At 36.4% G+C, this 18,015-nt stretch overlaps 1 protein-coding gene across 9 annotated transcripts in view; it reads left to right on the forward strand.

The window, feature by feature from the left end:
- Nucleotides 1-17,640, forward strand: part of PLA2G4A (phospholipase A2 group IVA) — a 149,829-nt gene extending 132,189 nt beyond the window's left edge. For 8 of the 9 annotated variants that reach the window (XM_070266167.1, XM_005609738.4, XM_070266168.1 and 5 more), the window contains 3 exons: nt 7,496-7,691; nt 9,132-9,289; nt 17,037-17,640. In XM_070266167.1, the coding sequence (XP_070122268.1) occupies nt 7,496-7,691; nt 9,132-9,289; nt 17,037-17,168 (486 nt within the window). In that variant the 3' untranslated portion in view covers nt 17,169-17,640. 9 annotated transcript variants of the gene reach the window in all.
- Nucleotides 17,641-18,015: the final 375 nt, after the last annotated feature.

Genomic DNA, 18,015 nt, shown 5'->3' on the forward strand with positions numbered 1-18,015 from the left:
TAGTTCTGGAGGTGAAAAAACTGTATCATTCACTTTACCAAAGGGAGTGTAAAATGTCAAAGGCAACATCTTATATATGAATCAGAGACCCACTACCTCAGTGAGTTGATATTGGAAGAAGGTTTTAGAATATACTTTGTCCCTCTAAAAAGAACTGTTGTACTTCGTAAATGTATTTTCATTCACCATTTCTAATTAAGAAGACTGTATACTCACTGTAAAAAATTTGGAAGTTTGGAATATATACCAAGTGCTTCTTCTATCCGTAGACCATGGCTACTGATATTTTGGTATTATAGTCTCTCTTCACTGTGTGTGTGTGTGTCAACACCAGTGTCATATAGTTTTGCATTCTACATTTTTCTACTTAAAATTATATTGTGAGCATTTTCCTATGCCATTAAATATTTTTTAAAACATAATTATAAACACTGCATGATATCTATGTGGATATGAAAGAATTTATTTAACAATGCTCTAGTTTCAACTTTTAGATTATTTCTGTCTTGTCACTTTTTTCTATAATGATCATCCTTGAACATGAAGCTATAATCACACTTTTTACTATTTCTTTAGGTTGGCTTCTTAGATATATATTAGTTTATGACTTTTAACGAATATTTCCAGATTGCTTTCCAAGAAGATGCACCAAATTACATTACTATATCAGATTGTATATGTGAGCCCTTGTTTTACATGGCTTTGCTGGCATGACAAAAATATTAAAAACAAAGTTAAAAAATTTATAATAGAACAGAAAGAAAAAGAAACACATTTTTGCTTGAATTTTCTTCCTTTGCTCATGAGATTAAATAGTTTGTCGTACTTATTGTATATTCATGTTTTTAAACTACTTTTAATTGGATTATTAGTGTTGCTGCTATTCGTTAATGTGTTATTTTGTATCTTAAGGATATTAAAGTTTGTCTTATTTTGGTAAACATGATCTAATGAGTCATTTGTATTGGAATTTTTATTTCTGATGATTTTAAAGTTTTAAATATTTAGGTAGTGACTTCTTCCATCGGTTTTACTCTTGAAATTCATACTTCTTATCAAGATCAGTTACATATGGATTGATATTTTTCTTTATATGATATATTTTTTAGAATATTTTAACTCATTAATCTTATTTAATATACTGGATGTGTAATAACACAATCTCTCAAAGACTTTTTTTAACGTTATTTCTGATGTTTCCTTTGTCATATCCTATATGGTTATTATAGAACACTGGGATCTGGTTTGTGTATATCTGTTGCGTTCCATTGGTACATCTGATGATCTGACAATTCATGTCTCAATGCCACACTGTATTTTAATAACTGTAGCTTTATTATATCTTTACTATTTTAGAGAGTCTACAATAACTACTCATATGTATATATCATATATTTACATATACATTCTTAATATATCTATAGACATTTCCAGTTGTGCATTCTCATGGATGTGCTTTAGAATTATTTTGTGAATTCCTTCCATTCCACTTCTCTCCCTCATATGCATATATACTCTTTTATTAAAGGTTTAGTATAGCATGAAACCTATCACTCTAGAAATAGCGAATTGTATTTTCAGAGACTTAATACAAAGGAAACAGCAGTCTATTATATATAATTCACTTTTTCTCCAAAAGAGAACTTCAAAGAGCTCAAATTGAGCAGTGAACTTTTCAGGCTCACTTGGAATATTGAAAGTGATTTTTTAAACTTATGAGTGTTGTTATGACTGTCATTATAAAAATATGCACTTCTGTATGGATCTAAAAGGTTACCCAAATATAATTTTTAAACAGATAAAAATGTACTGTCAATGCTGAAATAGAATACTTATTTTAGATATAGTAAGACTTAAAAATTGATGAGGAATCTACATGAAATTTTTTGATAGGAGGGAGAAGCTCCAATGGAATAACTGGATGTATGAAATGTGATTTTATTAGGGTGATTAAATAGTGAAAACTTTTCTATTTAGAGACTGAAATATGGATGCCATTTATAATAAAAGAGTAGAGTGTAAATGCTGGGCAAAAAATTAGAGCATTAACTTTATTTCACAATTATTGGTATAAGTAATTTGTAAATATAGTTGAATCTCAAATTTTGTCAGGGACATACAGAATGATGGATATTATGGATTCTGATAAAGGCAATCACAGTTTATATTGTATCTACATTGTAACTGGCCTTGAAAGTTGGTGACATCAATGTCAGTGATACTGGAATAATTTTTTAGATTAGTGGGCGCATCCCCTAATAATAGTCTAGATATAAAGAGCCTCATGATTCTAAATAATATTAATTGGTTTAAGAAAAGCAGCTCTGTGTTTCATTTTGACAAACCAAATTTCCTTTGACATATGTCATGCAAAATTAGTTTACCATTATTGTCTATCCAAGAATTCTAATAGGGTTTGTCTTTAATGTTGGTCAAGAAAATAAGTCAGGGTCTTCATATTCAAGTCTGCAAAATAAACAGATGTGATTTTAGGGGGAAAAAAAAGCTTTGGATCTTGTGAGGAACAAGCAAAGAATATAGGAGAATTCAGAGTTTACTACTAGACATTTTTTTTCCTTTACCTTACTAAGTTTTATGGAGAGCAATAGATTAGAAATACACTATAAATTGTTATTTTCTATAATGTTGTTATATATTGGACATAAATCCAGCTGAGTTTTTCATTGCCCTTTAAAATGCTTAATGACGAGAAGTGAGAACCATGGGTTCATACTTTTAAAAATAAAAAGAAAGAAAGAAGGGGAAAAGGAGAGAAGGAGGAAATGAGGGAAGGAGGAAAGAAGAAAGAAGGAGGGAAAATTTGAAATAAGCCAGTCTTCACAAATGATAGAAGTAATAGATCTAAATTAACTTTATCTCCCTCTATTTTACTCAAGGTCAAAATTCCATTTAAACCCACAAATAACAGAAAAAGAATCTGTATTTTTCCACACTAACCTGATTTATTTAGAGCATGATCCTTATTTTAGAACCTCTGCGTATGATTTATTTAGGATTTTTAGGTTGGATCACACCATCATGACCAAACTAGTCCAAGTATTAGCTCTGTGGGCCTCAATCCGCCATAGCTGGTGAAGGGAACTGCGTGTTATTACGTGTAGCATTTGCAGATTTACCTCTTGTATTAGTCTAGTAGGGCTGCCATAACAAATTACTACAAACATTGTGGCTTAAAACAACAGAAATGTATTCTTTCACAGTTCTGGAGGCTGGAAATCCAAATCAAGGTGTCCTCAAGACTACATTCCCTCCAAAGGCTCTACGGGAGAATTCTTCCTTGCCTTTTCCGGCTTCTGGTAGCTCCAGGCTTCCTTGGCTTGTGGCTGCATAACTCCAGTCTTGGCCTCCATCTTCATGTGGTCTTCTCCTCTGTGTGTGTATTTTCTTATAAGGATATTTGTCTCTTATAAGGACATTTGTCTTTGGATTTATGCACCGGCCCCCCACCTCTCCCCTCCCCAGATAATCCACTATGATACCATCTTTAGACCCTTAACTTAATTACCTTTGCAAAAACCCCTTTTCCAAATTAGTTTTCCTACATTCACAGGTCCTGGAGGGGTAGGGCATGGATTTATCTTTTGGAGGGCCATCATGTCATTCAACCCACTACACTTGTACTGGTCATTGAGGATCAGATGTCTTGTTATGAGGAGATATATCCGTCATTAATTTCTCCTTACATATTTTTGTGAATTTATGGTAACCTCTTAGTGAACTGCAAATGTGAAATGTGAAATGTGAACTGCAAAGTGCTATGTAAATTCTACATACTATTATGTATAGAAAATTATTTCCACACCGATTGCCTTATATAGCTCTTGAATCCAACACCCACATGCTTTTTGTTAAAAGTGAGAATGATCATAATTGCAAAATAATGAATGCTAAATTGTAATTTCTATCCATTTTATCTTAGATTAGTTGCTTCATTATTTTTTTAAGATTCTGTAAATTTATTTACATCATACCTCTCCCCAGTCTAAAAATAGGTTTTAAATAATGAGAAACATCTTAGAAAGCATATATCCTAGGTTTGTACAAAGAAAAAAACTCATTTCCTCTAGAGAAAAGCTAATGTATACATAAATATATAAGTAAATAGATTTTTATATTTAATACATGTTTATATATTTAAATGTATATTTTTATATGTATATAAGTAAATAAAATGGCATACATATGCCATTCACATTATAGTCTGAATATATTTCTGTTATTTAGATTGGTTTTTCTGTCCTTCAAGATGTTTTAACACTCAAAAGTGAACACACACTTCTTACAAAGTATCACTTTGAAGGATGCTATCAGATTTTTATCTCCACAGAAAATCATTTTAGTTAGTACTGTGTCAGTTTACCAAGAATTAGTCTGTGCAATCTGAAGCATCTAAAGTCTCAGACGACAGCTGCGAAGGATCGTTATACTAGAGCACAGTTCCGGCATGTTGCTATAGTTCGTGGAGCAGAAATCTTTTCGCTCCCTGCGTTCTTCTAAAATAGCCTTTTCAAACTCGTCTGCTCTACTCATAGTCTGTGTCATTGTCTCTCAGTCTTTACAGAGAAATGAGACATCAGTGAGCAGATGGTTTTTCCATCCTGTAATCACTGTCTTTACAGTCATCAGTTTTTAATCTTTTCCATATCAGGATCATATAAGGAAAGGGAAAGTTTCCTTCACTTCCTGATTCCAGCGTGAAATAGCTGTCTAAAAATAGCGTGGTCTTTCACTCACGCAATTCCCTTTTCCTCTTTCTCCGTATCCACACATCGTTGGTCATACTCTTGAGTCATGTTTGTAAACACTAGAAAGCTCTTTCTTTTCTTTGCTCTCACGCAACTGAAGCAGAGTGAACTCTCAGTTTTATTTTGATATTGAATAATCTTTAATGAACAATCGTGAACCGTGGTAGATAAGAAGTAACAAGCTGAATAATTCAACTGAACAGGGAGAAAAAAAAGTTAGTGAGAAAAGTTTTCTCAAGTTTCAAACAAGAAATTATTCATATATAAGGGATTCAGTGAAACAATCATATTTAGCTCAATAGTTTATGAAATAAATGCTTTAATATACATTAAGTCCTTTTTTCTCCCAGATTTTTATGTCTTTGTAAATGGCATTGAGAGTTGATCAACCAAAAATTCATGATGTTCCACAAGCATCAAGAAGAGTAAAAGTTCAATGAAAAGTATGTTTTTCTCTAGATTTAAGGTGCTATTTTAAAGTAACTGTTTTCTTAAATATAAATTACTGAGTTTTTAAAAATACGTTATCTCATTTAATCCTGACAGTAATCCTGAGGGAGACAATAGTATTAACTTTATTTAACAGTGGTAGAAAATGAGTTGCTAGAGAAATAAGAAACAGGTAAAATGTAGATGAAATGGGATTGGGAGCCTGCTATTTCAGGGATAGTGAATGACCTGGTCCCTGCTTGCTTGTTTGTTTGGTTGTTGTTACTTATGGTCCCCGTGGTACCATTAGGGGAAGATCACTGCATACTCAGCCCTCAAAATAGTTTCTTCCCCGTTGAGCTGTGGTGTTTAAGCAGATTGTCTGAGATCACCCAGCTAGTAAGGTGTCTGTTTTTGAGCTGGGCTTTTCAGACTGCACAGCCCAGGCACGAAGCCATCTGTCACATTCATCCATTCTCTATCATACTGCACTATAATATCTATTATTTTATTATTATTATTATTATTTTTGGTGAGGAAGATTGGCCCTGAGCTAACATTTGTTACCAATCTTCCTCCTCCTTTTCTTTCTTTTCTCCCCAAAGCCCCAGGACATAGTTGTATACCCTAGTTGCAAGTCCTTCTAGTTCTTCCGTGTGGGATGCCACCACAGCCTGGCTTGATGAGCAGTGTGTAGGTCCATGCCCAGCATCCGAACTGGCGAACCCCAGGCTGCCGAAGCGAAGCACGTGAACTTAACCACTACACCACTGGGCTGGCCCCTATAATATCTATTATTTATTTCTCTCATTGATTTATAATCTCCAAGGATTCAAGGAAAGCTTCTCTGTTATGCCTAGAACAAAGCTGGTATTCAACAATAATTTTTGAATGAATTAATACACACTCTGAGGAAATAGTCCAGGTATACTGCCAAATCCCATGGTGAATACTCGTGGTAAATACTGTTTTCATAGCATTTACCACAGTTTTAAACCTGAAGCATTATTTGGTTACTGTCTCTCACTTGTCAGCCTATAAATCCCAGGACAGCAAGAGTTTTACTCACTGTTATGTCCCCCCTCCCAGCATGAAGCCTAGATCCACAACTAATGATGCTCATGGAATGATTGAATGTGATGACAAGAGTAGTTAAGAAAACTTAAGATTATAGTGATCATCTCCCCAAAACTGCCTTTCTCTGCAAATTTCCCTAATACATTCCTAACTCTCTTCTTTCTTCCTCTTTTCTTTCCTCATTTTTCCCTTTTATCTCTTTTGCTCTCTTTTATGGTATTTATCAAATGTTTGTATAACATGTGATACATGACAGGCGCTGTTCTAAATACTGTGCAAATATTAATTTATTTAATTCTAACAGCATTCTTATGATATATGTGTTACTATCGTCATCCTTATTTTGTATTTGAGGATTGTGGGTGTAGAGACATTAAGAAACACGCCCACAGCCCAAGAGCTCAAACTTTAACTCAGGCAACCTGGCGCCAGAGTCTGTGCGATTGTGACAGCCTGCTTCTTATTTGTCCCACAACCCCTTAGGCTGCATATAAATAGAAATAAGCTCTATTTCCTGCACCTCTCCATTTTGATTTGTATTCTCTAGTTTAAATTTAATTGTGTGTGTGTCTGTGTGTGTTTACCCACTGTGTTAGCAAGTTTTGCTGCAGAAACAAACAAACCTAAAATTTCAGCGGCCAAAACCACACATGTTTTTCTTGGTCACGTTATACATCAGCAGCTGCAGATCAGCTGTGTGATTCTGTCCCATGTATGTTCTTATTCTAGTCAGGGTGGAGAATCTTCGTACCAGGGAGGGAGCTAATATGTAGAAACAATCATAAAATCTGCCACTCCCATTAACTAAACTAAACTAACTAAACTAAAGTGCTCCTCATTCTTCTTCATCAGGGTGTTCGACTCCAAAGAGTTAAATAACATTCACATGGCTTTTAAATGCCTAGAACCAATAACATATTTTTTTTCTCTAGCAATTACATCAACATAGTTTCATTCAGTTCAGTTCATCAATAATATTTCAAATGCCTCCTACGGAGCTAGCCTTGTGCCAAGAATTGACATAAGAATAGGGAGTTTATGGAGTACTTTTATATTTTTTTGAGATTGATGAGCTTCTTAAGAAAAAAGTCATTATTCATCCTAGCAAGGAGCATCCTGGTAGCATATAGTAGACACCTAATGAATATTGAATGATGGCTAGACCAGCTGAACAAATGAAGACGGAAAATTCCCAAATGCATCTTTCTCTCTCTCTCCCACAGGAACTTCTACTTGCAGAAAAGTGGGCTAAAATGAACAAGCTCCCCTTTCCAAAGATTGATCCTTATGTGTTTGATAGAGAAGGACTGAAGGAGTGCTATGTCTTTAAACCCAAGAATCCTGATGTGGAGAAAGATTGCCCAACCATCATCCACTTTGTTCTGGCCAACATCAACTTCAGGAAGTACAAGGCTCCAGGTACGTTGGGAATGAGCCATAGTCTACAGAACAGGAAGCTCGTAAAGGAGCAAGATTGATATTAAGCTGATTCCCACTGGCACTGCTGTACCAGCTATTACAATAATGAGCGCTTCCCTTACCTTGATAAATAGCTACTGTCCTGAGACCCCAAGTACTCTCCCTCTTTCTCACTCCAAGATCCTCTGAGTTCTTCACAACCTAGAAATTGAAAGATCAGCAACTAGCTCAATAAAAATCTGTGGGGCTTTACTCCAGAATCTCTGATTATGCTTGTTTTGATTGATTGTTGCCCTTGTCCTAGGGGTTGTTAAATATTCTGAATATCACCCTTGTAAGGGAGCCTTCGTTTCAGAAGAAATCATACAAAAAATGTTGGGATTTTTAACTGACCACAAGATTAACGTAATCTAGGAGTACAACATGGCTAGTAATTTGAGATTGCCATGTTACGTTTCATTAAAAAGAGATTCAGGTTCAAGGCACAGTCATTCTTTTTTACCACCTCCAGAGGAGTCTCTGGACTCTTCTGTATCCTGGAAGATATTAATTAACAACAGGAGATCTAGAGGTTGACAGGCAGGGTGTTGCAGTCCTAAAATAATATTATTTTAGGACCAGAAAATGTAGTTGTTCAAGGAAAGACACAAAAAATAGTCATGGCAGATTTGAGAGGGGACTATGAAGAAGAAAGAAATGTTTTCTAGATGGCGGAGGAAGACAGCGAAATGAACAATAGGCGTGGAGGGTATCATGAGTCATACCTCAACACAAGAGAAGGAAGAATTGGCCGGCATTTTTAGTTATTGAACAGTGGAGTACTTGAAACCTAGAGAATTTTCTATCATCTTTGCATTCCCCCAGAAGCAGATTCTGAGAAGAGGATTCAAGTGCACATAGTTTATTTGGTTGAACTAGGACATACAGGAAGCAAGAAAGTGATAAAGGGAAGAAAGGCAGATAACAAAGATGTGTTTGTAAGCTTCTAGCACGAGGAGAACTTGATTCTACTGGGAAACTAAGAAAATGGAATAGAACCTATGCTCCAGGGTCATCCTTCTCACTCACACAGCAAGAGGCAAGGGAGCTGGGGTATTTATATCCTAACTCCCTGCTGCCTGGGGTGGAATGTTATTTACCAGAATTTCCAGCCTCCTGCTAGTGAGCAAGGCAGCCTCCCAAAGTTGCAAAGAGAGTTAGAAAGTCCTTAGGCACAGAGGTGCAGGTACTGACAACTGGAAGTTGCCCAGTCAGGACACACAGAAATGATCAAACCCAGGGAATGTGAGTGGGGGCCAACAGTGTATAGTACAGATTACATGACCCCTGTGGGAGCTCCCAGTGTTGTGTTTATGACTATATGTGTGTTTTATTCCCTGGGTTTTAGAGATATTTGGTAGTTTTCAAAATAACACTATTTGAGACTCTTCTGATATTTAGGTGTTCCAAGAGAAACTAAGGAAGAGAAAGAAATAGCTGATTTTGATATTTTTGATGACCCAGAATCACCGTTTTCAACCTTCAACTTTCAATATCCAAATCAAGCGTTCAAACGGCTGCACGATCTGATGCACTTCAACACCCTGAACAACATTGACGTAAGTATCTCCTATGACCATGGACGATGCCAAATGCTTCCCCATCACCTGGACATGGCAATACCTCTTTTTACTTAATTTAAAATACAAATAAGGTTTATGAATGCCACCACCCAAACCGCACCATTTTATTTTTCATGAGTTGTTTTCTTAATCTCCAGAAGAACCCTCTAAAATTCACAAATAAGAAAAGTAATGCCTCCAAATTGGCAGAACCCACATTTTATACTGTTTTGGATGAAAGAATTGATTAATACTCAGCTTCTTTCCCAAAGTATCTAATGTATTCATTATATGGTAAAATAAGTTATAAATAGGAAGGAAAATGTTAAAAAGGAAATATAAGAGTAGGAAAGTGAATGTCCCAGAAGTGTAATTAATCTGCAAAAATATCACAAGTTTTAGTGGATACACTCATGCTTTTACTTGTCTTTATTTTTGTGAACTCGGGGATGACACCCAAAATAGCAGACTCTCCATTTTAGCCCTTGAGATATCAAGTATACTTTGCTTTAGAAAGTTTATTTTTTTAACTTAAAAAAATTTTTTTTATTGCAGTAACCTTGGGTTATAACATTATGCAGCTTTCAGGTGTACATTGTAATATATTTCGAATTCTGTGTAGATTATGTCATGTTCACCACCCGAAAACTAATTATAGTCCATCACCACACATGTGAGCCTAATCACGCTTTAGAAATTTTAGAAACAAGTCATTCTCTTCAGTATCAATCATTCCTGTCAGTAGTGTATGTACTGCTAAGATTTTTGTCTCTAAGTGAAATTCTTTAGTCTCTAACTCAGCACTTAGAAACAATGTTGTGTAATTGGAATCATGTTGGCTTGTGGTTCCAAATCAGTGTCTGACAAATTGTTATCAACTACGAAAGCCCAAGTTCATTAGCCTAATTGGATTTTTCATGGTAGAAAAAAAAAGGATAAAAGAAAAGGAGAGAAAGAAATTAAATGGAGAGGGAAAAGCATCGTATCTGATTTGCCAGTCTTTTTGGAGACTGTGTGACTGGTGCAAAAGAACACACGGTGTATGAATGAGTGTTCTGTTTATATGAGATTTAATAAGATCTCGTGAGCTAATAGAATTCTGGCACGTCTAGTTTACTTGCTTATTTAATTTGGCCTGAGACTAGTGATGATCAATTGTGTGCAATTACAACAGTTAAACCTAATATGTTTATTAATCAATGTCTTTAATTTTTGTGGACATATGAAATTTTCTCCAATAAGCTTCAGTTCCTGCAACTCTAAAATGTTTTCTCATCGGCCTTCATTTGTGAATAATATGTGATAGTTCATGTAAATTATGCTTACTGAAATTTATAGCGTATATCATTTCCTAAATATATTTATTCCTTTTTTCTGCTATCTTACAAACAATGGACATCTGAAATCCGTAGGCTACATTGTTTCTGTGGTGATGGTGAAAATTTAAAGAATATTAAGAGAAAATCGACATCTTACTCTATGATTCATAGGAAGAGAGCAGACATTCTCAAAGTACACTTGAGTTTTATGGAACCCCATTCTGTTCAAAGAGAAGAGAACTAAGGGGTAATATCAGAGTAATCCTGTGTGTTCAGTTTGAAGCCAATAAACTCAAAACTATATATTCCTTGGGATGAAATATGTTAAACTTGATGAGTTGTCCTCAAATGGAAAAAAAAATAGATTGTAGGAATCGATAAATATCCTGTTTGACTTGGGAAAATAAAAGGATACACACACACACATATGTATAGCTATCTCTGTGTATATATAGATATATATGTATATATTATATATGTGTGTGTGTGTGTGCATATATATATGCACACATATGTAACTTAACCACATTTCTCTCATTGTTTTCAGTTCTGGTTTATATAAAACCTGCTAAGCTATTTGCTATAAAGAATGATGTAGTTCTATTTATATATTTTATAAACGTTCTTTAAAGTAGTTTGTTTGACACATAGATGAAAAAGTTAAAGCCTGAACAAAACTAGACTGAATTCCGAAAATAACTGTCCTGATTTACAGCTCATCATATGTTGATCTTTCACAAACCATTTAATTAAACTGGTCTTAATAGCTTCCAAGAAACTGTCTGGCACGGCGTGTGGAAGGAAGGTCATGGACTTTTATATTATGTTTAGATCTCAGATGGGTCATTTGTGTAGCTTTGAACAGCTACTTAAACTTTTTGGGCCTCAGTTTCCCCATCTCCAAAACAGGTGTAACAGCACCTGTTATGCTGGCATAGGGAATCTTTACTCAGGAGATGTATGAACAGTGGGCTGCAGACAGATGCTGCTCGATAAATGGAACCTTACCTATGCGTGTCTATGTCCTGTACCTTGATGGAAACACCTCAAGACCTTTGCAAATGCCCAGAGTTAAGAATATAGACAAGTCTGTACAGGTAATGGCAGCCTAGGCAGTAAATAAATATTTTTGAATGAATGAATGTAGGTTTCCTCTTAAATTATATGGCCATTGAGATGTGTGTTCAAGTGACTCTTGGTTGTATGTGTGTGTGTGTGTGCGTGTGTGCATATGCACCTCATACCCAGGTAAGACTTCCAGTTTCACTGACATTTTACCTCTATCTTGATGACTCCCTCCCACCTCTGCTTTTAACCAAGAAGACATATTCTATCAGAGTCAAAGCTTCTTGGTAAGTGATAGTAAATAACAACGAAACTGCAGTTTTCAGCGTTGTAGCCATGACTACTGGGGCTTGAGGCAAATTTTCATCCTCAATTCACATTCTGACTTAAATTTTTGCTCTGAAAAGGCCCCCGTGTCTCTGACAGCTGTATGCTTCTGTTGCTTCTTTTTGCCCAGAAAGCCTCACTGGCCTGCTTTGCTGACACTAAATTCCGGTTCATCTGTAGAGAGCCTCTGCTCTGCGTCTGCTTGCTCTGTGACAACAGCCTACATTTCTCATTAGTATCCACATTTCTGCACTTACTCAATCCTCCAAAATTCCTTTTCACTCAACATTGCCTCAGTGCTTTTACAAGTTATTTCCTGAGTTTGGGCTTGTTTTTTTTTCTTCAGAAACCTAACATTTGGTGATTTAGCCTGGTGGACATGAGGTATACGGGAAATGCGCAGGCTTTGGAGTCACACCAAACTGGGTGTTCAAATCCTTTCAGCCTCTTGGCTGGGTGACCTTGGGAATGTTGGTTAACCTTTCCAAATTTCAACCTTTCCTCATTTGTAAGGGGGAACAATGCTACATATTTTATAGGCTCAGAATGAGGATTAAGTAAAATAATATAATTTGAGGGCTTGGCATGCAAGAGAAGCTCAATAAATTGAAGCAGCTAATATGATAATGATAATAATTATCCGTGTCATATTATCTTCTACTTTTAGGTGTAAATTTAAACCCTTTAAAAGCAATGACTTGTCTTACTTACCTTGTGTCCTCTAGATACTGATCACAATGCCCAGCACCTAAAATAAATATGCAATAAAATTTTCATGGATGATTTTTGAAATGTCATTGACTTACTGGCTGAAACTGTTCAAGAGTTTAATGTCATAGGAGGAAGCGTCAGGAGACAAGGTCTGTCTGTTGGTTGGAGGCAGAGTCCCTGACCCCGTAGAATCTCTATGCAATGTATGTTTGGTCAGGTGGTGTGGCCACAAGCTCTACTCACAAACCGCTGCTTTGATCTGGAGGAGATACACCTTCCGAGATCTCTCTTCCAGCACCTTGTTGATCTAGCTATCACAGGAAAATGTACTGTTATGCAGACCCACTCACTGATTTGTTAACTTGATAGGCATATTCTAAGGACCTGTTATGTGTCAGTTTATTCAGCATATGCCGATGATGCATAATAATGAGCTTTTCAAATTCTTTCTCAAACAATTCTATAAAGTGTTAAATACTAGATGTTAAATGAGGAAAAGCACATATGCAGAAGTACTGGTACTTAATTTATTGATACTTCATCATGATAAGAGCGTCTCAGTACAAGTTAAAGTTTTTTTCTTTTTAAAAATAATTTAGAGGATTATTATGTATCATGGCCTAATGTATTAGGCCCAAATTCATCTACCTTTCATGCTGCCTGTAATCTCTCTTCATCTTATTTATTCATTAATTCAACACGTATTTATTGAGTATCTACTGTGCCAGGCACGATTTTAGGAACTAAGGATACAACAAGGCACAAAACAAAAAGAACGACGAGAAGTTTTGAGTGCTTAATGTAAGCCAACCACATCCCCCTCAAATATCGAATGCTCAAACTAGCCTATGAGGTCAGATTTTTATTATATGTGAGGAAACTGAGTCATAGTTGTTCAGCAGCTTGCTGGAAGTCACACAGTGATGCGAGGAGCTGAGATGGGGCCACAGGTTTTTTTCTTGCTCTTTCCTCACTTTTGAACCATCTATCTCTCCAGCAGCTTTATTCCCAAGTATTCCCCAAACACAGCTCCCTTTCCAGCCAGGCTGGTTTCCAGATGTTTCCTCCACATGCCATGACATTCTATCTTTAGCCTTTTCATAAGATTATCCCTCTACTGCGAATGCCCAGTCTTGCCTCTCCACTTATAAAATCCTGCCTGTCCTTCAACTCAACTCAAGTCTCATTGTCCCCATGACTTGAACTTTATCCTGTTTATTCCAACCTCCAATGAGCACCTCCTGTGTGTTCATTAATTTTACCAATATTTATTGTGCCTCTTCCGGGTTTAAGTGCTGAGATCAAAAATGACATGCCTAATAGGGTCCCTGCTTTCATGACACTTCGATTTTTCTTGGGAAGGCAGACAGCCAACAAATTCACGGTAATTTAGACCAGAATATCTTCTTGTAGCCTTCTATATTTGTAGTTTTTATCTCTCTCAAAATGTACTATAACTTCCTCTTGGGCTCACTTAAAATTTTCTACTGTGGGAACTCAATATTTGCTTGTGGATTGCTTACAATCTCACATCTCTCAATTTGTTCCTTTTTGGAGGGGAGGAGATCCACATTTTGCATGTTTTCTTTTCTTATTCTCTGCTTTTGTTGCCCAAGATTGAAGGGATCTGGATCAACAATTGGGAGGCTCTTGAATGGCGCAAGTGGAAGATGACATAGGTCAGATTTAGGGAGGGCCAGTGGGGGTGGAGAAGGTTGCGATATGAGGGCTATTACAGGGATAGCAGTGACAGAAAGGATGTGGAATCTCAGTGAATTTCAGGGGGAAACGAAAGAGGAAATTGGATGTAAACACTATTTAAGATTACTAATGTAATTTTCAAAACAGGAAGATTCAAATTTGACATCTTGCCTTTCTGGATATATCTAGTTGTACCGTGTATCATGCTGGAAGGTTTGAATTCAGCGACCGATACAGTGCTGAGTTTAGCCTCTTCTGTTTATATCACAGGATTAGAAATCACGGCACTTGGGTATTTTCTGCGGTAATCTGAAAAACCAGGTTAATGTTTCATAGCGTTCTTCTGCCACCTAGTGGTTCTGCTTGCACGTTCTAATCGCATATGATTTGGGTTTTTCAGAGTTGCAGATGTAAATATTCATTTTCTTTTATAAGAATGACCTGTTTACTAGAAACAACTGCCAAGGCCGAATTATTGTAAATCCACTAGTTTATGTTACTGATATTGCTGAGTTTTGGGGCTCATGAGTTCGTTATAAAGGAATGGACAGCAGTTATTATCAGTATAATTTCCCCTGTGGTCTTTTATATTTTAAAACTTTTTGGTGTTTGGAAAGTAAATCATTGATTTTTATTTTACTTGGTTACTTCTCTGCAATAGAGTTGATGTGTCTCACGCTGCTATGGTGAAGGAGAAAGCAGCTGATAAACTTGCTGACGTGATCTCCAGAAAGGCAGGGAGATTATTAAAAGAAGATGTAGCAGGAGACGTCTGATAGCAGAATAGATTTGCTGACTTTTACCATTTAATAAGCCCACCATTGGCTATGCATGGTGTGTTTATTTCTAGTAAACTTTATAGCCTCGCATCTATTTAAAGTTCCTAAATTTCCTCATGTATGTTCCGTTTAAAAATAACAACAACAATACGTACATGCTACTTATGGAATATTCCCTATGTGCCAGGCATTGTGCAAAGTCCTTTATATAAATGATCTCCAATCCCTACAAAAGCCAAAATTAGTATTACTATTCCCATTTTTAAAAAGAGGAAACAGGCTCAAGGATTTAAGCTGATTTCCCTTGATCTCACATAGCCAAGAAGTGATTGTGCCTGGCAGCCCTTGGCCAGGTCGTTGATCAAGGTCTTCTGCATTGGCCTGAAGCTTCTTCTGTCACAGGGAATTAATTATGTTTCCCTTACTCATGGGAAAAAAGCGGTCAGCAAATCTGCTTTACCTAAAAGATTCAGTAACATTTGAGCCCATTTTTCCCAGAAGACAATTATATATATATATATAAAAGAAAAAAATCATAGAGCAGATAAATCCTATGATAAATACGTAACATTCCTATGATAAATCCCTCTTTCCAGAATATCACTGCTTCTTGTTTAAAGTTAGCATTGAAGAGTAGAGAGGCCTGCCCATTGGGCCTGACAAAGTCACAGAGTATGAATCGCGTGTGAGCACCACCCAGGTCACACACCTCTCTCCTCTAGTCCTTGAACCTGCCTTGCCCAGTGAGATGGGATGTGAGATGGGAAAACTCCTTTGTGCACACATCTCCATGGCCAAGGGGCCACACCAGCTCTGGGCGGGAGGGGACCGTGGGGTCGTAAACTGCTCAGACTTGCCAAGTTTTCCTAGCCATGGCAGAGTGCTGAAAAGCATGTGTGTAATACTTTCGTGTTGCTTAACCCCTGGGATAGAGAATAAAGGGAACTGTGGAATATCCCTGTGACTTGCCTCTGTGCCCTGAAACTTCTATCTCATTGGTCATTAGATGAAATCCTGTAGTCCTGTCCTGGGGAACGGAGTCTTCTTGATTTTAACAGGGTTTCAAAATGGCATCAGAGGCAAGATTACCACCCAGGCCTCTCTTCCAAAGCTCGTTCCCATTGCTCCACAGCAACTGCTTCAACCAAATTCCAAATTTCTCTTCTTCCCAAAAGTTCCTAACCAGGTTAACTTCTTACCAGAAACAATATATAACTGCAATAGCAATTCTTAGAGGTTATAGTCACCATTAATTTGAGTATATATAAAGATTATTCTGAATAAAATATAGCCATCATCAATAAAATCACAAAGCATGGTGTTTTCTAGATAGAGGACATCCATGTTTTATAACTGTCTGTTTAGCTGAGGAAGTACGTCAATTCTTCAGCAATGACTTCTCTCTGCATTAGACTTGGGGAAAGTCTTTTATTTCCATCTGGCCCCTCATTTCCACTTTTCCATTAACTGTAAAGAGCATAAATTCTAGATTTAGTCATTACTTGTTTCTTCCCTCTTATCACCTTCCCCCATGAAGGACAGAATGAAGACAAATTTACCATATTACAAATATTTTATTCCCAATTTTATCAGCACAAAGTCTGGAACACTCCCTGAATAGTTCTTTCTCTGGGGGGAAAAGGAAGAGTATCTGGATAGAAGCTTAACAAGAGTGTAATGGTGGGATGTTGAATTAAATATACACATGCATGACTCAGAGATTTCTCTATTTCAAAAGGAGTAGTATGATAAAAATATTAATTGGAGTTTTGTTTTGACCAAACCAATGATTAAATGAGTTCGGAGCACCACTAATTATCCATCTTTTGCCTCCATTTGCAGGTGATTAAGAATGCCATCGTTGAAAGCATTGAATATAGAAGGCAGAATCCGTCTCGTTGCTCTGTTTCCCTCAGTAATGTTGAGGCAAGAAGATTCTTCAACAAGGAGTTTCTAAACAAACCCACAGCATAGTTTGTGTACTGGAAAGGGCAGCAATTTCTGATGCTGAGGCAGTTTGAAATTCCATGACAACTGGATTGAAGAGCACAGTACAGATATTAGTACTGATCATAAGAGACTGGCTAATACACCAAGGTGCAGTTCTTTAGCTGCATGAGAATAATACCCTTAGAAGTTTGTTAGGTTGACAAATGATGATAAAAAATATCCTCAGCTGCATTTTCTGTCAGTATGAATTTCCTGATGCAAATGTGGGGACATATACTGTATTTTTTAGACATTCCTCAGCAACTGTCTTATGTGTCCTCTTTTTAAAAATGTGGTTCCTTTGTACAATATGTAACAGTTCAGTCTCGATAAGTAAGATTTTGCATTGTGTGTGACTGTTATTCACTGACTGGATTTATTCATGTCATGAGACAACACTATTTTTTATTTATATATACATTTCGTACATATATGAAATAAATCTATATGCAAATTAGCATGAGATAGCAACTGAGTTTTTGTTATTATTCTTAATGAGATATTGACTTCACTGTTGCCGTGAAAGATTCTCAGATTCATGGCTTTCAAACACAGAAGTACTTAATCCTAAACTCAAATGTGGAACTTGCCATTTTAAATCATGGTTATTTTTCTTAAAAGAGAAAGTCCACATAATTTGTTGAGCAAATGGTGTATATTTATTCAGCACGTAGAAAAAAATGTTAGCACTTCTAGTTTAACATTTTACTTTGCTGACATTATGTTGGACTGTTTATGCACCAGGGAGCGCCTCAGAGAAAAATCCAGAAGAATGGCAAGGGCTGTATCTGCAAGTCTTGCTTTAGGCGCAGTCTGTCTGTATTGCACGGCT

Source organism: Equus caballus, chromosome 5, assembly GCF_041296265.1.
Source record: "Equus caballus isolate H_3958 breed thoroughbred chromosome 5, TB-T2T, whole genome shotgun sequence".
NCBI classification, from domain to species: Eukaryota; Metazoa; Chordata; class Mammalia; order Perissodactyla; family Equidae; genus Equus; species Equus caballus.